The sequence below is a fragment of the Centruroides vittatus genome, unplaced genomic scaffold, assembly GCF_030686945.1.
Source record: "Centruroides vittatus isolate TY-2023 unplaced genomic scaffold, ASM3068694v2 contig_7, whole genome shotgun sequence".
NCBI lineage: Eukaryota > Metazoa > Arthropoda > Arachnida > Scorpiones > Buthidae > Centruroides > Centruroides vittatus.
In genome coordinates this window covers 627282-650171 of record NW_027122442.1, presented here as the reverse complement: position 1 = coordinate 650171, position 22890 = coordinate 627282, and the positions used below count along the sequence as shown (strand labels likewise).

The 22890-nt window shown below is 40.1% G+C and overlaps 1 protein-coding gene and 1 long non-coding RNA gene across 2 annotated transcripts in view; both read right to left on the bottom strand.

Annotated features, from left to right (window-relative positions):
* LOC136980450 (uncharacterized) overlaps positions 1 to 22890 on the bottom strand; it is a 46864-nt gene that overhangs the window by 579 nt on the left and 23395 nt on the right. Inside the window, exons 2-3 of the long non-coding RNA XR_010881558.1 lie at positions 6571 to 6612; positions 6410 to 6482 (exon numbers count right to left, since the gene is read on the bottom strand). This is a non-coding gene — a long non-coding RNA (uncharacterized lncRNA). The remainder of the gene's footprint in view (positions 1 to 6409; positions 6483 to 6570; positions 6613 to 22890) is intronic.
* LOC136980448 (transcription factor Sox-3-B-like) lies at positions 6769 to 9524 on the bottom strand. The gene has a single exon (XM_067276554.1). The coding sequence runs from the start codon at positions 8968 to 8970 to the stop codon at positions 7954 to 7956; it is 1017 nt and encodes a 338-aa protein (XP_067132655.1). The 5' UTR covers positions 8971 to 9524; the 3' UTR covers positions 6769 to 7953.

Genomic DNA, 22890 nt, shown 5'->3' with positions numbered 1-22890 from the left:
CTGTGCAGTATCCATTTATAAACACTCCTTTTGAAGGTTAAGTTAGAAATATGTAAACTAAACCGATCTAGTACATCTAGCATAACTATAAAAATGCTAATTTATATACATAAATTGCTCCAAGTATCGAAACTGCTCCAAGTACTAAATGCATTTTTTGTCTTATATTTTTCTTTTTTTTCCTGTGGGGTGTAAAAACCTGCATCCCTAACACAGATCGAATTGTAATCTATAAGTTACAGAAGAGTGATCTTAGATATGCTCACTGTTTATAGAAATTCAATAATTTGGTTGTGATAAACTCCTACATCGATAGTCCTATTATGTAGGCTACATTAACTTTGCTTCTGTATTGGAACTAAAATCTTGTTTGACTTTAGTCCTTTCTAAACTTTTTAAACTAAAAAATCTGTAAATTTATTTTTTAAAAAACTTTCTAAAAATTAGTTTTTAAGCTAAGTTTTTGTGTGTTTCTCTCGTTGTCAAAGGGAGCGAGCGCATCGACTTTAAACAGCATCCACTTTACATGCGCCTTATACAAGAAAGGCCGCCTTTCTTGTATAAGGCGCTAAATTAAGGATCTTTCGATGTTTAGAACTTATAATAAGTTCTAAACATCGAAAGGTCCTTAATTTAAAAGCTTTTATGGGTTCTTCTACTGAGGAACCGTTCTAAATTAATCAAAACTTTCAACCGAACTCGTTAACAGATAATGAAAATCACGAAAATGTTGGCGGAATAGACGGTGTTTGCTTAATGATTACAGTCGGGAAACATTTTCGAATTCGTCTAACGTTCGAATGAACACGAAAAGAACTTAATTATAATTAAAAAATATGTGTATCTCGTTGTAAAAATCCGTGTAAAGTGATCGAAATATTCAAAATTTTGTACAGCAACCTACTCCGGTTGGCGTTAATCTCAGAATTCAATCGGCCTAAAATGAATGTATACTGGATAAATTCATTAAAATCTGGCCAAAAGCACGAATATAATCTTATAAAAATGTAATTAATTTAAACATTTTTAAAATTGCAGCAGCAAAATTATGAGAAAATCCGTTTTAAAATGTAACGTCGAAGAGTTGGACAGATAACGAACGAATCATTTATAAAGTTATATTTGGTCGAATTTTACGAAAATATATGTATAATATATAAAAATCACTTATCATTATGTCGTTTATATCCCATTTTTAATATTTATTACCTTCGTAAACTGGTCAAATCCGTGTGATTATTATGAGCATTGTTGTCACATGAAGGAAGAAGTGATTCAACTCTGACATAAACCAGATGTTAAAACTCGAATAAATTTCCTATTTTAATACAATTGCTGATAGAAATATTATAAAGTCTATTCAATTTCTTACATAAAGAACTGTCCCGAATAATATTTGCAGCAAAAATTAAATTCTGAACTAACTTTACACCTTAGATAACCCGCAGATACAACAGCTTAGAAGTATAGTTTTAACTGGATAAATGCAAATTAAAATACGTTCGCCTTGCTCTAACTGTCACAAATTGTTGGTGTATTTATGAATAATTAATATTTACAGTCAAAAATATTAAAATTCGAACGTAAAAATTCAATTAAAACAAACGAATATCGCTAGCGAAACTATAAATATGACACTTCGAAGACATAAACCAATACGAATTTACATACATAACTACATAAATATATGCAAAAATGGAAGACATAAATTAATTTAAAATGATTTAAAATACGTTGGCATCAATAAAACGAATAATATATTAAATTGTACGACGTTGTACGCTCAGTAATCTAAACGTCCAGTCACGAAATGAACTGGAAAAAACAAGGCCTAAAATTCGGTTGTGCGCTCTCTAATATATAAAATCTATATAAAACACTAGAAATTCTAACTTAATATTAAACTAAAAATCCATTTAAGGGACTCCGTCTCTATTAAAAGTTGTTAGAAAATGAATAAAACACAAAAACCCATGCAATTAAAGGGGGGAAAAAAGACAAACGAGAGTATTTTTATAGCTTAACAAACATCCTAAATAAAGGAGTAAATTATGTTACAGTATCGGAGTTAAGTTGTACAATGTACAAAGTCATAGTTCATCCTTCTAAGGAGCAAATATTACAACCGTATAATGTAAAGATCGGATGGTATATAAGCAATGAATGCAATCAAGTCGACAAATCCAGTTCTAAAAAACCATCTTTCAACTAAATCTCTAATATAGTGGGGTTTTAAAGCGTTACGTTACACTATTGTTAATTTACGCTTTAAATCTATACTTCCAACATTGTCTGTAACACCAAATACCATCTCTTCTATACAATCCGGATAATCTTCGGCGTCCGATCTATTGTGGAAGAGAGACGAATCTTTCTCCATCCCCCTTCACAGAACCATCTAATCCAAGTACAATACAGGGATTAGGATGCAACTAATAATTAGAAGCGAGTTATGTATCGATTGGTATGTTTGTTGCCATCAAAACTCCAAGATTTGGACCCGCCAAACTATGTAAAAACGCGTGAAAACGTCGCTCGTCTAGTGTCGTAATCGTGCCACGCGCTGGTGTTACCACACAGAGTAACAAGATGTTAACGTGGTTGCATGTCGTCGTATCATTAAGTACATTGTTTAATCGCCCTCCTTCATCTGTTAAAACTTCGAAAACGATACGGCAGATTGATTAAAATTATAATGCGTGCCGATGTTTTCTGCCACCCCCAATCACGTGACTGGCTAATAATAACGGGTCATATACTAGGTCATCGTGCCTCTAACTGTTTAATTTCCTCCTTTGGGACGTTTGCCGCTCGGGATGAAATTTTTTTTAATGTCTTATCGGGATCAGAATTTAGCATAAAAAAAGTCCCGAAAAGTTATAGTTACTGTGTTAACGCCATTAAGTTTAAACTTGTCACAATGGGTTCTATTTTTCTGTAGTTAATGCCCCGAGGGATAGTTATCGAACAATACCAGACACAGCTAGATTCTTTCAATAATATGGTGATTAGGCATCACGAATACCTTCTAAAACCGTTAAAATTTATAAATTTGTACCTCCTTTCTTTTTCTTTCTTTTAAACTCCTTCCTATATTTTATAACATAAGAAAGGTGTAATTCACTCCCTTTAACACAGAAACATTGGAAATTGTAAAAGGCCTAGGTCCTTCTCGGAAGCAAAGGATTTATCTCCATCAAAGGGCCCGATTTGCAACGGGGCCTATTTTATCAAAGGCGGATCTAGGCCACTTTTGTATAAATGGGGTGAGCCGGAATTAGGGCCTTTTCTACAACAGAAGAACCTAGTGGCACCGTTTGGGTTGTTTCCAAATTATCGAGTTTTATGCATTTTCGGTAGTGTCAATTGAATATAATGTCTGGATAGGTTCACACGACCTTCGGAAAGGGTCAGGGTGGAGAAAGGACGAAGGAGATAGTTACGAGTGGGTGTCAGACAACCTACAGTTCGACAAACTCCATGCGACCTATAACACTTTATCCTAATATAACCAGACTATGGTAATGAAGCTAGTGTTTTTAGATGGTGTGGGAACGAGTTAAATATAGCGACGTGTTCCCGATACTCCCAAATTTTTTTGATGTTGTTTTAGATATATATAAACAAGGAAGGGAGTAGGGAAAGTTTTGTTTTTCAGAAGAGAGGATACCAAGATGCAAACACACAAGCATTCTATTGAAAAAAAATCGGTCTTAATTTCTGTTCCATTTATTTTGTGGTATAATGATTTTTGTCAGGTATCCGGGAAATGGTAGACAGCAGAATTATAATAGAGGATGGGTGGGTATGATCTACTGAGCATGGTTCACGAGTTGTGCGTGCATGGCTTTGACGACGAACACACCTGTTTTCTATCGTCCGTTGATTCGGTGATTTCAGGGACCTTGACGTAAACATATAGATTGAGAGCGAATAAATCAACTCTGCATCAAAAATCCATCACTTTGACGTTCTAACTAAGCAGAAAAATTTGACATAAAGGTCGTCTTTTCGGCGTGATTTTCGGTTTTAACAGCGTTAAGAATTTGTGACGCCCTTCAAACTCGCATCTACCTGACTTTAATGTTGCGTTACCGTGTGTTAAAACATAAATTTAGGCCGTCGTCTATACTTTAGCACCGAGTAGTGTTCATTTTTAATTATTAAAACGCTAATTCTACTCCTTTGATTACTCGATGCCTTTCGGAATATTAATCCAATCTTATATAAAACTACACACACGAGAAGTTACAACACCCCCGTGCAAAATGTCAACTCGTGCGTTTTGCCTTAAGTTACGTTAGTTAAGCGTCACGAAACCGTAACTCTTGATAAAATTTTAAATAGAATAACCCGTTAAAATATCTCGAGTATTCAATTAAATAAGGTAAAACTATAATCCCCGAAATGTAAACACCGAAAAGGCACTGGAAGCATTAAAAATTGAAGGCCTACATTAATTAGACTGGCCAATTAAGAAGCACAAAATGAATGGATTGGAATTAAGAGAGACGAAAATGTGTCCTTGTAAAGTTTAATAGGTCACACATCTTTTGAAATATGAATACTTTTGATAAATACGTCGAGAGATTAGATATATCTAGTCTGATTCGTCGACCCCCGTTACCCACAAAAACATCAATAATTTGTCAGATAATCTTGTGGCGGAGTAAATTTACCATGACAAATATATACAATTAATCTATGGAGAAGAGAGAGTATGAAAGTAATTCAATTACTGTCCCACAGTCGACTGATGGAATAATATATCAAGAACAAGACGAAGAAGAAGAAGAGAGATGCCTCCGAATCCCACCCTTTTGAGGTAGTGTGCAAACGTTATGTTTGGCTTTACGGCTGGACGTGCATTGTCTGTAATTGTAATTAAACTGACAGTTGTAGCGCTGTCAGATTTAGAGTCCGAGGGGGGAAAAAAGAAGCCCCGAAGGGACGTGGCCCTGACACGCGTCGGACACTGCCCCGACGGTGGCTAATTTCGGCCTCACGCCCGCTAAGGGTCAGGGGCAGTGTCATAAATCGTGACCATCACCCACCCAAAAACTCGGTCGGGTTAACTCGTCTCTCCTTTGAATTTAATGATGTGGTCGGTGCAACTCGGACTTGAAACTGATAATTGTTCGCTATCCTCCCCCCGTTTGCTGTGTTAACCCCAGATTAAATTTAACTGTTATCGTTCTTCCTTTCCCCAATAGAAAGAGGAATTAATCCCGGATAGAATTTTACAATAATCGTGTTCCTCGCCGGGGAATTTCTAGCTGTGCGGTGGTTTTGGAGGTGACCCCCTCCGTTCACGCTCTCGGTTTGCATACTAATCCGTTAGTTGCTTTATTAATTTACGCACGGCGATGAAGTGGACGATGCTTAATAGTCATTACCCGAAGCAATTTGGAATTTTTGCAAATGTCAAAATCGAACTTACGGGGAAGGATGAGGGTTTATTTATAGAAAACTACACGGGATTATTAAGAGCGCTTCCTTAAACTTGTTTAAAATTCGTTGTTTGGACCAAAACCGTTCATGGTTGAAAGAGTGATTGAAAACGGAACGGACATCACGCAGAGAGCTTGAAAGAAGACCTAACCCTCTTCCACGTTGGGGCAGTTAGATGACCCCCAAAGGTCACCACTCCCAGGTTGTTTTCTGCCATGCACAGTACCTGAGACTGGGAAGGGAGGTGCGTCGAAAATCTGTCATGTCGTGTCACAGTTCACAGATTTGCTTGGAATTCTGAAGTTTTTTTTTTATTTTTTTATTCTTTTTTAATATTTAATTAAAGAATATTCAATAAAAAAAGGGGTGGGTATAAAAAACGAAATGCCGTAATGCTAAAAAATTAATATTTTCCCTTCGGTTAGCGTGCAATTAATCGCATTTTGGTGAGTATTTACGGTTAAGACCGTTCTGGAACCATTAGAATCCGATCATCCCATCTGTCGGTAGTAATAACAGCTGCGGCACACGCATCCCCAGCAATAATCCGCCATTAGACATACAAGGCACACGAGGGGCAAACTTTTAATCAAGGCCCTATCCGTACGGGGTCAAAGTTCACCATTAGTAGCCATAGCTTTCTTTCACCCCGCGGTTAATAAGCAAAATCCCCCATAAATTACGGATTAAATGGGGTCGCATCCCTCCCAGAAATGAAATTTTTTGGCGTGGGTCGAGATAAAAAGGCGTTTTCTTTTGGGGTTCCGGATGAATCGCCGCACGAAGATTGGGTTCATCGTAGCAGAATTCACGAAACGGCCTAAAATCCGGTGACGAGGATGACTTAGTTAAAGAGATGCACCCGAGATAAGTGCCTGACTCAAGTAAAGTTATGTATAGTTCCTACGCATGTATACATTGTTTGCCAATCAAAAAAATAAAAAAAAATTTCACTCACCTTCACTTCGTATTTGTATGAAAGGGGAAAAGTCTTGCATTTCCTCGTTGCGAATCAAACTTTGACAGCATTTCTACAAGAAAACGGAAGATAGAATAACATAAATGACATCAACGTCCAAATAGAAAACAAATGGCATAATTAGCGTTGTATTAACTTACTTCTTTTTAAAACTCTTCTACGTCTTTCCCATGCGTTGGCTTCTTGAGGAAAAGCAAACAAAATAACATAAAATATTGTCGCAGTAGCAATTGGCACGTGATGAATTTTCGTGTGGAAACAATAATTGCCAAATTATATTTTAAAAAAACAAATGCACCAGACGAAACATTCGACATCTGGCGACAAAACAAACTCCGTTTTGTGTACCCAGCTTGGTCGTCATTCGTCAGACATTAAACACTACGATACAGACAATTCTAGACTGTAAAATTACTCAATTTCACGTGGGATGACCCTTTCTGCGAATTTCGTACGTAACGCTTTAACAGATACTTGTAACGAAACGGGTGTTTGGCTCAAAAGATCGATAATAATCGGCCGGCAAAATATCGAAAAAAAAATTAATAAAATTCAATAATAGGACACAATTTTATGTTCTTGGACCATTTATTTGCATTGGTTTTCTTTTTCCAGACAGCAAACTGCCCAGAGGACAATAACCAAGGGGTGCATTTATGTACAGATGGAGAGAACCATATATGAGACCGTCCCATGGAGACCGCAGTCTATGGTGGCCACACTTATGCTACGTGTATTGTTAGGTACCCGAGGGATATTCACGGGTTGTGGAGGGTAGAGAAATTTTAATAAGTGGAGCCAACGTATTTACAAAAAAAAAAAAAATCAAGACGGAGGTGGCCAGGGAAGGGATGATGATTGACGGACGAGAAACACGCCCACGGGGTCGCATTCTAGTAAGATTCCAGAGAATTTTGGGGTATGGAAAGGGATTTAAAAAGCGTGGCAACTGGGCTGCGGTCGTGGGCCAGTGTGCTCGATGGTGCATTCAACGGATGCATCTGACAACTCTGCCTTCTCCGTTGCTTCATCCGCCACAGATATAGATATCAGTGTTAGTAGAGGTTCGTCTGGCCCGGGAGGTGGGGCCGGGTGTTTTACAGACGATCTAATGAGGTAGGAGGACGTTCCGGAGTAGTTTAAATGTAAATTTTTTGGGGTTTGTCTTCCCCCTCGGCGTCGGATAAACCAGTCGCTTTACAATCGAGCGGAGGGTGAAAAATCTGCGCGTTATCAGATCGGAGTTATCAGACACACCCCGAGAATGTTTAACAAATGAAAAGTCGGTGGAGGTGGAAAAAGGGCGCATTGGGCGCCTGGCATTTCGGTCGTTATTCCAACAGTTCTTACATAATACGAAAAAACGAAAACATCAATAAAGTAAGCGTGGCGTTGGTTAATACAACAAAAACTGGGTAATGTTGACTTCCTGTCGGTTGGGTCTCGGCAGACACGGCCAAAAAGTCTTTCTATATATATATACACGTGTCTAGTTCGAGAGATTAGGCGAAGAAGCAACAAACTTACATGTGAGTTAGAGGCATTGTACCGGGTCCTACCGCGTCGGGGTAGTGCGAAGCGGCCATTTGTAGTCTGGATTGGTCCCCCGCATCACTAGGCAGATACATGCTGATCATGTCGCGAAGTTCCGTGGTGCAGCCGTGACGTCGTCCCGGACTTACAGAAGATTGTTCGGACTTGACGGCTGCCGACATTTGGGCCACATTGTTGCTTCCGTAGGCGTTCATGCTGTAGCTAGCAGCACCGTTGACGTAAGGCATGGACATGTTAGAGCCTGTCGTCATGGGGGTCGACATCTGCGCTCCTGCACCGCTCAAGTCGTAACGACCGTAAAGTCCACCGTTAGCCGCTGCTGCGGCCGCCATTTGCGATCCGTAACCCGCAGCCGCGTGTTGCTGGTAGGCATCGTGCATAACTGCGGGGTAACCATTGGGCATGTAACCGTTGACCGCGTACATCTCTCTACCTACTTGTTGCACCGCGGCTGCTGCTACGGGTCCGCGGGTGTCGGCCGGAAGTAATCCACCCGCCAGTGGATACTTCTCCTTCTTGATCAGCGTCTTCGTCTTCCTTCGGGGTCGGTACTTGTAGTCGGGGTGCTCCTTCATGTGGACGGCCCTCAAACGTTTCGCCTCGTCGATGAAAGGTCTCTTTTCCGCTTCCGATAGCAATTTCCACTCGGCGCCCAACCTCTTGCTGATCTCCGAATTGTGCATCTTGGGGTTCTCTTGGGCCATTTTTCTCCTCTGGCCGCGAGACCACACCATGAAGGCGTTCATGGGCCTCTTGACCCGATCATTATCTTTCTTGTTGTTACCGTTGTTGGCGGTACTCACGTTACTAGGGCCCGTATTAGGGGGCCTAGGTGCACTCTGTCCCTGTTGCATCGGTGGACTGGGCGTTGTCACCACACACATTTGATTGGCGTGAGGATGGTGCGAGAGAAGTTTCGGTTCTGTGTCCAGACTGTTACTAGCCACGTGCATGCCGTAAGGATACGGCGTGTAGTCCCTATCCATGGTTGCCGTTTCACTCGGGGCCGTGGGGCTGGCAGCTGACAATGGGGACAGGCTGCACAGCTGACACGGGCAGCTGCTGTTCGGCCGAATGTTGATATCGTTCACGTCCACTTTAAACACACTACACGTACTTTGACTGTATAGAATCGTTGCACCGTCGCTGGCTTTACAACGTAGCGCTTCACCATCAATGACCAACGTCCTCGTCTGCCAGCAGCTAGTTCCTCTATGGCCCTACTCCCCGTGCCGAGCGCGTGCTATTGATTGACGGTATACGACACTCCAGCCAATGGCAGCCTAGTTAATTCGCGTCTGTCTAGCCACGCCATTGGTCCGTCTGGCGGTGGGAGTGTCGAACCGGAACCGCGGTTACGGTTGGAGTAGGACGGTCTGGAGGACGGGAGGGGGTTCGTTTCCTCCCTCGTTCCTCCCCCTTTCCACCCCGGTCTTTCTCCCGTTCGCTTCCAATCCAGGTGGCGTTGTTGACGTGTAATAGCAGGATGTTGATGCCTCGTCTCGCTCCTCTACGCCACCGAAATTTATAGGCACCCGATCTATAACGAATTAATTAAACACTTTTAAATTCCTTAAACGTAATTAATAACTTAATTAACAAACAAACGCTGTTTCGTCTAAACACGTGTTCGGCGGGTCACGCGCGACTTTTAGACTACGTTTGGAGGATTAAACGGTGTCTACGTATCTGGCCGGAACGTCTCGTGTCACGTCGCCACCATTAATGCCCCAAAGGGGGATTCCAGGACGCAAAGTTGCACAAAAGACCTCCTCCCGACCGACGGTGGCATAAAAGTTAGTTTGACGATTTAATACGGGCGATAGAGATAGCGCGTTTTTGGAGTGTTGTGATTTCTGCAGAGGGGGGCTGTAGACTCGGTACGTTATTTTCGAATTCCCAGAGCGCATAAAAGTGAAAGACCGCGACTAGAAAACACCAGCATATTGTCAGGAGAAGAAAGAAGTTGACAGCCAGGTGTAGGACAACTTAGCGCTGCGACCAGTCTCATGTGAATGTCCACAAGCGGGGAAGGGAGGGATGGAGGGTCCCATCAATTGTTCCTATAACAATAGCCGTGGGGATGGGACGGACGGCCTCAAAGTCCCAGCAGTCTGATTAAAAATGCGTTGGGGATATTATATATTTATAAACGCGTACATACAGGCATGGCGCATGGGTTTGTTATATTAATAACGCGTAGGGGACGATTGGCAAATTAATTATTCGAAAAGACGAGGTGCCGATATTAGTAGGGAAGTAGGTGAGGGAGTGTGGGAATGGCTCGTGGAACACAATAGGTGCGCTCCGGTTTCTCTTCTTTAAGGTCTCGAGTAGGAACGACAGTTGTATCTTAGACTCTAACAAGACCTTCGGATCGAAACGTTTGGAAGGTGACAATTAGTGCAGGTTGAATACAAACGGACACCTCGATTTAGTAGGAAGTGTGGAGGGTTAAAAAAAAGAGTAGTGGAAAAATCCTTCCGAGTTCTTTAGCCACTTTCTCAACAGGTTGTGTTTTCAATTCGTTAACAATGTCTCGCTGCCTTTCCATTCAAACGTTTTGTTCAAGCTTTGATATCGTTGTTACAAAGGTTCTTTCAGAACACTCGCGACAACTTAAATCGCCAATGTGGACAATACCGATTGTCGTTGTATGGGGGATACTTCGGAACGTGTGAACGAGCAATAGTACACAACCACTTCTCATCTATGCAACTCGACGAGGCCTATCAATGGACTCACCCCATAGTGTGAAACAAGCTTTTAGTAAATAGGCAATTTTCGAGTTGGTATTAAGCACTCGACGCCTTCAATCCTGTAAAAGTGGATTCACTGCTCTGCATCACCGTTAAGTGGCTAATTTCCCACCCTCTCCTCCTCTTTCTTCATCTTTTTTTAAAAGTACAACTCGATAATCACCCCGTTCGAGTCAATTTTCAAGGTCGGAATCTCGTAAGAAAAGGGATGCTTTTAATTAAAATTCTAGCAAAGTATATAAGGGGATGTTTTTTTCGGCTCCTACACATTTATTAAACAATTGGAACCATTAATTTCGTGCTCGAATGCCACAATCGAGTCGCGGATACCTACTCGAACCACAAGTGGTGCTCTAACCCCACACCTGTTCTTACCCAACTACTGCTGTTATTGTTTTAATGGTTCGTCCGTCGGTGTGCCCGATACCTCTTCTATTTACCTCCTCATCCACTCGACCGAGGTGACTGTAAAGCTACTCGATCACGTATTTTCCACATCTTTGTGAAGTGTTTTCGATTGATTCGCTACTTCCAATTGTTGCCATGGCGACTAGACATAAGCTACGTACCCGTTTCGGTGACGTCGGTCTTCTCGTCACTTCAGGTAGGCATTCCACCCCCTTTTCGCTTAATTTCTTCCCCCGAATAAAAGAATATCGTCGTAAATCTATCCGGCGGCCATCTTAGAAACATCCGTAACAATTGTTCACCCTCATTTTTTATCTGTTCGCTTTACAAATGTTAAGTATCGGTGCAAACCGTGCATTACCGTTGTACAGTAGTACACACACACACACACACAAATATATATATATATATTATTGTTATAACTAATGGTTGGTAATGGCAAAATATACACAGGAACAAAAAGAATGGCGTAACTGTGTTTACACTATCGATATAGAAGTTCAGTGGCTCCATTCTTCTAAACAACAATTGTTATTTTGAGCATGAAATCCTTCAGGAAAATTAAGACCATTACAAACAAAAGATTTGCTTTTGTGGCTCCCGTATCGTACCAAGTATGTATTTATTTTTTCACTTTTTTTCGTCAATTGTTTCTATATAGAAAACCATTGCGGGCCTGTTTCGGTCACGTGACTTGGCAACACACCAAAAAGATCTCAATTCAATGATTTAAAATCTAATCCACGACCAGAAGATCTGTCAGACTTTTCAATCCTGACACTTTGTCCAAAAAAGAGGGGGAAAAAATCTATTTTTTGGTCTTTCTCTCGTGTTCTGCTCCAATGAAAGAGACTCTTTTTTCTTTTTTTTTCAATTTTCTGCCATCCGTTTTCTTTCTGATTACAAATATTAGAAACTCTAAAAAAGAATTTTATGTGCTTTTTTTATTTCTTTAATTATAACTAATTAAATAAACTCTTGATCTTGTAATAAAAGAGAAAGGTTTTTTTACTTTATTGGAATTTTTTTCTTCTGTATAAAAGGACCTTTTAATAGTAAACTGTTGTGTTTTTAGACGGTGTATTCGACTTTCTATTGTAAAATTGGGCTCTGGTAAACTTTTAATAATAAATTTTATTGTTTTTTTAAGTCAACGCGATTAATTTAATAACAAAATTTGGGGCTAAATTCGAATATTTTTAATTTTTTTTTTAATATCTCAATTGGCTTAACTGTTAATTTAGTAACTATTTTCAACACCTCCTTTAAATTAGTACAACTTAAAACATATTTATGTGTAATGGTTGAAGGAATTACTTGTGTTTTTGTATAAGAAACTAAACAGGCGGGTTTCATTATATTCATTGAAGGGTAAAATTCAAATTACTTTAAATTAAAAAGTGTTTAGCATTCTTATCTACACTTAATTGCCTATTTAAGCCGTTTAGTTAATCCTGCTGGGCTTCCTTTTAAAATTGTTAATTAAGGTAAAAGGAGAAGTAAAGAGCTGAAATAAATGTAGAAAATAGGTATTTTAGATAGAAGAAAAGTAACGTAAAGCAATTCGAGACTTTTAGAAGCACGCAGAGATTCTACCCATGTCCCGTACAGTTGCATAGAAGAACCTTTCCTACACGAATCACTACAAAATTTAGAATTCCAGATGAAGATAAAGGGTAGATAAAACCAGGGAACATAAAGAACTATCTTAAAGGTGTGACGGCTATTAGTAAAAGGCAGGACTAGAGCCGATGCCTCCCTCCATAAGCCACGGTCTGTGCTCCCGTGCACCGCGACGACACAGCCTTAGGGGGTTTGCAGAGAACGGAGCTGCACACCTGGGCACGCATTCTTTCTCATCCCTGCATTTATTGTCAGGAGGGGTAAAGAACGGGAGCCAGATTGAACAGACATTCACTTGACCTAAACTCCTGCGCCTAACTATACGCAGATATTCACACTGATCTATTGTCGATTTCGAGTGTTTTTCCATACGCTTGTTTGTAGTTTTTACTCACTAAAAATATACAAAATATCTTACATTTTTAACCAAATGATTCCAAAATTCGTACAGTTAAAACTTATCTTCACACGAACAAATTACTTTTAAAATTCTTTTACTCTTAATTAAACCCATTACCGTCACAGCAGTCATTTAAGTTTGAATTAGGGATAATCCCCTTTATCTTAATTACCTACTTTACACCCTGAGGGAAGCGATTAAGTATAGATAAAGCTAACAAATATAAACAATAACCTTAAACTATAGTACATTTAACTCCGTTTGACAATTGAATATGGTAAATTTTAAATGAAACTGACTTTCTTTAATAACCCCCGCACCATTTTTTCCTAAATATTGGTCGTATTTTACGAGAATATTTTCAGTTTTAACTTATGTAAAACTCCGCAGTAATTTTACATATAAGAAAACTCAACTTTTAGACATTCCATGCGTGTAATAGGGTTGTAAACAGCTTAGTACTTACAACTAATGGACTTTATATGCCCTGTTGGGTGTCCAGATGTGTTCGGAACAACCGTACAAAGGTATTAACTCTAATTAGACTTAACGATCGTATTTTGGGGTGTGGTACCACCATCTGTCGTTAAAAATGTGATGAAGTCGAAGTTAAGACGATTCCTCACCCCGTACGTGACGAAACTGTCTCGTAAATCTTTAATTATTGTCCTACTCGATTCTTCGTGACGGTACTTAAAATATGCACGTGTATGTAACATATACATGTTACAGCCATTAAAAAATATCCCTTCCGTTACGTCACGTTTCCAATTTATTATTTATTTAACGTTCGTCAGCCAGTTCCTTATTTCTTAATTACGAATTATGCTCGTCAGTTTGTCTGTCCGTTTATTTGCATATAATCTTGACTGAAGTGTGGTAAATTTATCTAAATATCTTCACGTTACATTAAATTTAAGGAATTATTAACTTATTACCAGTTAAATCCATCGTTTTAGTATAGCAACACGTGTTACCATAAATAGGAAATTCTACGAAATTGCCTATCAGCATTTCATGATCCATATTCCCTAATGGATTATTAAAGGTAGAAGCAATATACTTCGTTAAACAGAGGATATTTAGCATCCCCCCGGGTGTTATATTTTCGGAATTTTATCTTATCTCTTGCCGTAGACAAAGCATTCGAACTGTCAATCACAATTACTTTAAATGAATAAATAAACGCTAAATTGAGGAGAAAGATAGGTTTTCTAGTGTTTTTAGTGTGTTGTTGGCGTGAATAAAGTTTTTAAAACACGCATCGTTGTTGCTAGGCAAAATGAAGCAATATGCCTCTCAGCAGTGTGTTCAGTCAAAGTAGAGGGCTTATACAGCTTAAAAGACACTAAATTAAATAAAATTAACACCAACATTTCCTATTATCTCCTACTAAATTAGTGAATTGTTTAATAATTCGCGCGTTATGCTTCTATTTTTTATTATTTTTTCTGGTGTTAATTTAGTATCGTGTGAAGTATTTTAGCCAAAATCGAAGGGACGAAAGCGTTCGGACGGCGCTAAATTCTTCGAAAAGTGATATTTTGCAGCAACTAACAGGTATTGTCTATCGGAATATTGATATAAAAGCGTCGCATCGATACATAAAGAGGGTCTATCGGTTATGCCATCTCGACGCCTCTCCGACGTCACACACAAACTACATAATTCAATTTTCGATAGGGACATTGTTGCATGATAGGTGACGTAGCCTATTGACATTTTGCGAACTCCTGTTTATTTATTTATATGAGAAACCCTTCCAACTTCTCCCCCATTATGCACGTTTAAGAAGGGAGAAAAAAAGCACACGCGGGAGTGGAAACTTTCATCGATTTTCCACTTTCTCTTCCGATAACCGAAGAATATAATTAATTCGATTATCCGTTGCTACACATTATCAGTTGGACAGTAGCAGCACGAGTACAGGTGGGACGCGTACAGGTAACTTCCGGCCGGGGGAAGGAAGTAGAATATTTTCCCACACCCCCGTACGTCCGGTTAAAATCGCAACATCTGCTACAATCCATTGGCAATATTTCGGCACGGATAATCGAGCTTTACACATTAAAATCGTAACATTTTCGTATATAATAAACGAACTGGACGGTGCGAGAGCGCGTGGCTAAAACCCCCCCACACACACACACCACGTGGTAATTGTGGTGAATGGATGGACAGTTAGATGAATGAACAGGATTTATATTGTGTCCGGCACGGTCAAAATATTGATATCACTTTAACTGCCATTCAACCTCCGATTATTATGAATAAAATGTGTCTATAGGGAGTAGAAAGTGTTTACTTTTTAGGGTTTTCATAAAGGTAGTGTTAAAGAGAGTGGCAACGGTTGAAAACCGCATTGAAAGGGGGCTTTATAAACTCGCCACTTCATTCAGTCTTTCCAAAATTCTGCAACCCGTATCCGTATGCGTGAGGACATAAAATGCTCCACTTAACGTACGAATTTAACGAACCGCGTGCACCCCCCAGAAAACACCTTTGGCATCTGTTATATTAATTTGGTAGAAGGGGAGCGAAAGAGAGAGAGAGAGAGAGAGAGGACAGACGGACATACTCCGATAGATACAGGAAATAAGTGATGTTTTGGGTGGAGACGAGAACAAATTGACCAGTCACGTACTACATTATTTACCCCTCGGCCGTCAAGTTAAGTACGAACAAACAACCGTGATTGACTTGTTAATCAGACACACGCCATCCAGTCACGTGTTCGTACTCGTTTGTCACGGGGGTGATTTTTTGAATTTTTTTGGATATCCTTTAAAAGTATCCGAATTATTTTCTAGTGTGGCACGCCCAATTTCGCGTGGTATGAAATATCTAACCACGAGGGAGGTTACAGGAGATACGGTTACATTCAGTGCTGCAGGAAACACAGGTTACACCACTTCCTCTAGTCGCTAGTGATGCAACGATATATGCTCAAAAACAATTCGTGATATATCTGAAGCAGAATGTGGAATGGGGGGTGAGACTTTATGGCAGATTCCCTTCACACACACTTCCTCTATATCACTCTACTAAGCTCAAAATACGAAGAAACAAGGTTTGTATGGGTTGTTTCTGCGCTAGCCACGTCAATATTCCTACAATTGGGTATTTTATGTGTTTGTGTGTGTCTGTCTGTCTTCCAGCTGCCCCGCTCGCCATTTCGACACTTGGAAGGGGGCAAGGCTACCACTCATTCGTGTTTCCTGTTCCGCTTTCCCGACGACAAAACGACGCTCGGAAGGGACAGAAAGAAAGAGAAGAGGGGAGAAGAAAAAATTCGCGTACGTCACGGTCCATTTCACATTAGTTTAGCAGAAAAATTAGCGTCCGACGACCATCGACATTAAAGACTCACGCGAAACAACAACGTCAACGTCAATCGAAAACACTTACTTACGAGGGGGGGTGTATAATCAGAAACACTACACTCGTTCTCGTATCCGACTTTGCCTGTTACGTCACGGAGGAGTAGTGTTTGTCGGTCGCATCTATTGACACTAGGAAACAGAAAGAAATAGGCCTAGGATGTCTTTCGATCGATATAATGCAAAAATTAGGATAGAAAAATGACCGATTTCTCTCCTTACTTCAGTCCTGAAATTTCCCATTTTAGGGATTTTATGAATAATTATATATTGAAATTTTCAAGGATTTTAAAGGGTATTTTTGAAATAAATTTCTGGTCTGTTATTTTTAATATTATGGTCCATTTTAACGTTAAATAGTCCTAAATTTGATGGACTAATTCGATTAAACTTAAAGAATTTTGAATGTTTTGTGAGGCAAGTCTTAGGGATATTTCAGGTCGGACTGTTTAAATTTTGACCTGAAATATCCCTAATTTTTAAGATTTTTCAATACGCTGATAAAGTATATTTTAGGGAAAGCCGATAATGAACTGAGCAATAAGCATTTTGGTAATCTAAATTTCAGGGATTTTTCAGGGATTTCGTTCAACTTTTTAGACGTATTTAATAATAAATAATTTAACTTTTAGGGCGTTTTTGATGTTGAAAGTTTTAGGATTATTTAAGATCGAATGATCCAAGTTTATAAATATTATGAAATGAACTGGAGTTTAAGATGCTGAGCATTCGCTAGACTAAAGAGACTTTTCAAATTGACTAAAAATTGAATTATTCTAGTCCTTAAACTGCAGGAGTTTTAGATCCTGGAATAAATTAATTAGAAGCAGGAATAAAGTAAAACAATGGATGAAAGAGTGAAGTTTTCGTCTGGAAAATACGTTTCACAACGGTGGGAAGGCCTTGGAATCTAGGGGAGCCTTGTAAATATAAAGCGACAGTAATTCCTACTAAGGACTATTTAAAGTGGAGACGACAAAGTCACCTTGGAACGGGCGATCAAACATGACTCACGCTCTAAATGCACTTCAAAAAAATCGTCATAGAAGAGAGAGAGAAAGACGTCTTAATTCACCCTCCTTCGATCGTCATACCATTGTTTAAACCATCCGACACAATTGCTTAAGTGCAAGACAAACAAATCCGAGAGCGTATCGACATACGTCAAACATAAACTACCCCCGTTACGTTGCTTAAAACACTACCTTACGTGTTTCACCTCTATAAAAATCGCATGTAAGATTGTTCCACCCCCATTTAGAGATTCGGGTAACGTTTATTAATGTGGATTTTTCGTTCCCCGACCAAATTTGTTAAAAGGGTGATGTATGGAGTCGTTACAACCCCCCGGCTATTGCTTTCACTTTCGTTGGCACAATCGGTATTCTAGTGTCAAAAAAGAGTAAGAAAACCATTGCAGCACACCTCGGATGGTCCTAGAATGCGCAGGTGGACCCTCCGGGAGAAGGTTGTACGCGTGAGACAATACCAACGGATAAGCCCGCACCTTTACGGTCGGAGGAAGCACACAATGGACGGTGTGTGTCGCGAAATTTCGTCTTTCTCTCCGCATCCCCCCCTGCAACTTTTCTGTCCATTGTGCCTTAGGTCTTCTCCCTAACGATCGGAATCCCTGCCCGCATCTCCCCCCCTCTCCCATTGAGAAAGGGAGGGAAGTTGGTTCGCTGTATTCACCACGTCTTATCGACTAGCCCGTTCCCATTCACTCGATCCCACCGTCGTGTAGTCCGTGGGAGGAAGGAAGATCAAAAAAATATAAAAGGGATGTGCGCACTTTTTCTCGACCCCCTTGTGAAGAGGGGGTTATTCTCTCCAACGAATCTCACGCTTTATCGAGTGTATACCTCTCTTCTCGCACGCATTTTTCGCCATTCGAACTCTTTCACGTTCGAACTTGATGCGGTTCCTCGCTGCTTCTAGTGAACTTCATCACAGGAATTCACCCCTTGTCCCCGCGCTTCCATCCCTTTGGTGTCGTCCCCGGAGACCATAGATCACCGTCGCGCCATCTGGGTGCTATTCTCGCAACTAATTTCGGCGCCATGTTTGCGAAAATCACGCTCGTCTCGAGCATCTTTCCATTAATTTTCAAGTCTTTTCTAACCTTACACGTCATCTATTAAGCGTGATATGACTTATAAAATCGATAATACCTACCTATGCATACACGTACACTTTTTACAATTTACTTATTTCGTAATTTCGTGCCAGAGAAACTCACGATTATTTTTTTTACGCCAAGAATACTCCTTTTTGTGAACTTATTTTTTGGATTATTCACTTTTCACGTTCGTCCTCTGGTTAAGTAATATGAGCAGAGTTATTGGATAGGTAGTGGGTGTCTGCTGCAGATAACACACAAGCAGAAATCCGCTTCTTTTCCGCGTTAAAGATCGCTATAGTCGAAAAATAATCTGTCTGTACGTCGCTTCTACTTCGAATTTCATCAAAAATATTCACGTGTGCATCCTTTAACACTCTTTCTACCAAATCCTACTATTCTTAGATGATGATTTTTTTAAATAATGAATACGTACGACGGCGTTATTTTGTAGTTACCAATGTGTGGCTAAGCTATTCATTATCCCACAAATAATAGTCTTAAACAAAGCACCGTACTCATAAGAAGTTGATTGCTTGAAGTATGCATGAATCACAATGTATCCACTCAAAGAAATGGGCCCTTAACAAGGAAGATTTAGGGATCCAAACCAACTCTGGTCCGAACTATATTCGCCTTTATATATGATGGATCCGAGTGATATTCATTTAAGCATTTAACAGATAATCGATGCATAAAATTGAAACTATAAAGTAACTATTGACCACCCTGACAGGGATGCTGGGGACAGCAAGAATCATAGGCCTATTTAGTTTAGCCGGATCCGAAATTTAGGCCACATTTTTCGATGTGATCTGGAATATAAGTTAAATATTGGTTAAACACGCGCCCCTTTTTTGGTGTCGTTAAAAGGGAGGCCAACCGTTTCTTAGTTTACTTCGATTCTAATCACATCCCTCTAATTACCGAATCCAGTGATGCGATTCCCGAACAAAAACCTGCCTAGACCTACTAACTAATTTAACTCTAACGTGATAAAAAAGCCCGTGAGACTAATTATCTGTAAAATTCTATACACCCCTATCAAACACGGAGTGCATAAAATAAATTCTGCTTGTTAAAACTTCATCCTTGAGGTCCTTAGGACTGGGAAATGAATCGTCCTGTGAAACCCGCCACGCAAACCTTATACAAATTTCGATCCTATAAGTCACACAAATTAAGTATGTGGGTGCGCATTATATGGGATGAAAACCAGTAACTGGCAAGAACGAAGAGGGGGGAGGGAGGGCCAGAGATAACGAGAGGAACAAGTAAAAAAAAATTGTATGTCTGAGCGTCAATGCGGGTCCTCCTCCATATTCCGAGATATTTACTTCTTATTTTTTGGGGGGTGGGCTATTGAGTCGGTCTGTCAAACTTGTCTCCATATTTCTCTATTTTGTTCTGTGACAGAAAAATAAGTTTGGGTCGAGGGGTGATTCCGGGGGGTCTGCACATAGGCGGCGTAATTGTAGCCCGTCGCCGGCTGGGACGACAACAATGGCGACGTACGGTTGCCTGCACGTGCGTGCAACTCCGACTCGTCTCTTCCTCCGTCGTCCCCATTGCCACAAAGGACTATAGAGTTGGGGAGGTCTTATAATAATCGTTGGAGAGCACGTGAAAATTTTCTGCACCAATATCGGATCCCATTGACTTCTATCAAAGTAAGGGTGGGGAGTGAGGACCGACCACCATTCTCTTCCTCCCTCTCGACTTTTTTTTTCGTATTTCTGCTATCCTTTACTTCGCTTCACGCGTCTAAAAAAGCTATAACGCTCCAAGTGAGACTCGCAACTTCCCGAATAACAATTTTTTCACACCCTCTTCCATTCTCCCTATCTTCTTCCATCCCCAGTTGCCGTTTAAATTCATTTCGTTCCTTAATTCTGTCGCTACCATACACGCGTTAACTAAATACATTAACGGGGGTGTTTCAGACGCACGTGCGAGTTTTTGGTAGTCACGTGTACGAATCGGTTAGGTTTTCACGCTTGCTAGAGATCATTGATGGATGGATGCGGACACACGACGGGGAATTTAACGCGGATTCGGATTAGTAGACGAGGTGGAGATGGGTTACAGAATTTCGATAAAAGTTCTTCCTCTGCCTCCGTTAGCTCCCACCCAAAATAATTAATTATTTAATCGAGAAAAAAAAATTGAATTTATTTCGTGACGATGGCCTATATAAACAGACAAAAGGATGCGCCTTTCTTTTTCCCGCGGGATGCTGCGAACGAGTGACACCGAGTTGTCATGGTTACGCCAGATCACAATCACACCCGGGACTTCTCTTATCAGAATAATTAGCCCGCTTTCATCTCAAGCGGAAGGTGAGACGATAATAATTAAAAGCATCGATTTTATTGACCCGAAAACTTTTATCGTCCAAGTTTCCTTTTCTCCATAGATAACGTTCGTCTTAGAGTGTACACGCACTCCACACGGGGGTCGAACTTCTTTCACCCCCGCTCTACTTTGTACTGTTTGTATACTTGGTATACTAGTTTATGTTTAAAACACTATAAGTTCGACCTATCGTTCTATAAAAATCGCCTCGAAGCTCTCGAATCTAGCTTAAGTAGGCACTATTTCGGTAAGTTACGGGTCCTATCATTGCTACAGCCTTAACGTTCTATTGTTTGATACTTTTACGCAGTTTTTGGTGCTTATATAAGCTCAACTTTTAAGTCTGAATTATAATTGCTAGACCCAAACGTACTGTACTTTTATAGATAAAATTAATTCCGTGTTTCGTACAGACACGCAGGACGTACACTGGAATTTATGTAGACAAACTGGATAATTGACTATTGTTCGAAGAAATCCGAACATTCTTAGCAATTAAACCGGTAGAAGAATGTTTAAAGAATTTTTTACAGTTAAATTAACCTCATATTTTGCAGCATTTTACAATAAATTAAATGACTTTTTTACTAAGAGAATTTTACTTTATAAATTTGTTTTTTAAAGGAAATCGTGTGATAAAGAAGAGCAAATTAACAATACATTATTTAAAAAAAACTATGCTAATACAATAAAGCATTTAGTTTCCTTTCAAAATTTGTCTTGTATTTAGAAACTTCTGTACCATACACAGGATTTCTTCTGTCAAAAGTGTATAAGTTTCGATCATTTAACGGTCCCTACTAGGCTCGTGTTTCTTTAAAACACGTCAATCGCTCGGTTTTCCACTTTAAAAAATCTAGGAAGAGTTTGTTTACGTAATTTTTTTTTAATACTGATGTCAAATAATGCGTTTAGAATGATGTTTAAACAATATAAGCTGATTTTGTCTGCTGGATTCCGAGTAGACAGACAGAACGTACCGTTTAAAGAATGCGAATAAGAAAAAATTGTTATTAATGAGTCGATTGCAACGTGGAAAAATCCCATCGTGCTCTTTAAGCACCCCCCAATTCCGCAAAGAACATCACTCGACGCTTAATTGAATACAAGTGGGACCGAGATTGTTTTTCTAAACCGTGAACCATGCACCCACTTAACCCTCGTTGGTGCTCGTAGAACGTTACTCCTTCTCAATTGATGACGTAGGAGTTCTCCACACGCTTCTCCCACGCGAGACAGCATAATTATGGGCAAGAGAAGGAGAAGAGAGTGACACTTAATCCGTCCATTAAATGGACTTTCGAGCCGAGTTGGCTCGGACGTCATCAATCAGAATTCATGAATGATGCATGCTGAATCATCACCCTCCTCTTCGGATCCGTTTGATTATTTTTTTTTAAAAAAAAGGGGGTGATCCGCTGTCTCGGTCGACGGTGATTTTCGGTGACGTCACAAGGTGTATCCTGTGCTCCGAGAGGACGGATGTACGCCGAGTGGACACGGTCCCACGTTAACCGTGCACCAATCGGATATCGGGGTAGCCACACATCGCGCTTCACTTGTTCTGACCGTTTCCATGGTAACCTTATGGTACACAGCCCCCGCGGGGTCGACGACCTTGGAAAAGTCCGAAAAATGTTTAGGAACGGCGGGAAAATATCGCATCTACACCCCGCAGAAAAGGGGTTAGTTTTGATAGTGCATCGATTGTGGAAATGGGAGGAGCGGCGAACAGGTGTCGTTTGCGGACCGTCCCAGTTAAATACAGTGTTTACCGCGTGACGTCGTACGGTGTCCACGTGACCGACGCTGTTATTAAAGTAGTTTTGTTACGAAGAAGTTTTGTCGTCGGGTGACAA

What these genes read in the sequence shown, in the direction of transcription:
- LOC136980448 (XM_067276554.1), bottom strand. Translation starts at nt 8,970, where the DNA reads ATGGATAGGGACTACACGCCGTATCCTTACGGCATGCACGTGGCTAGT.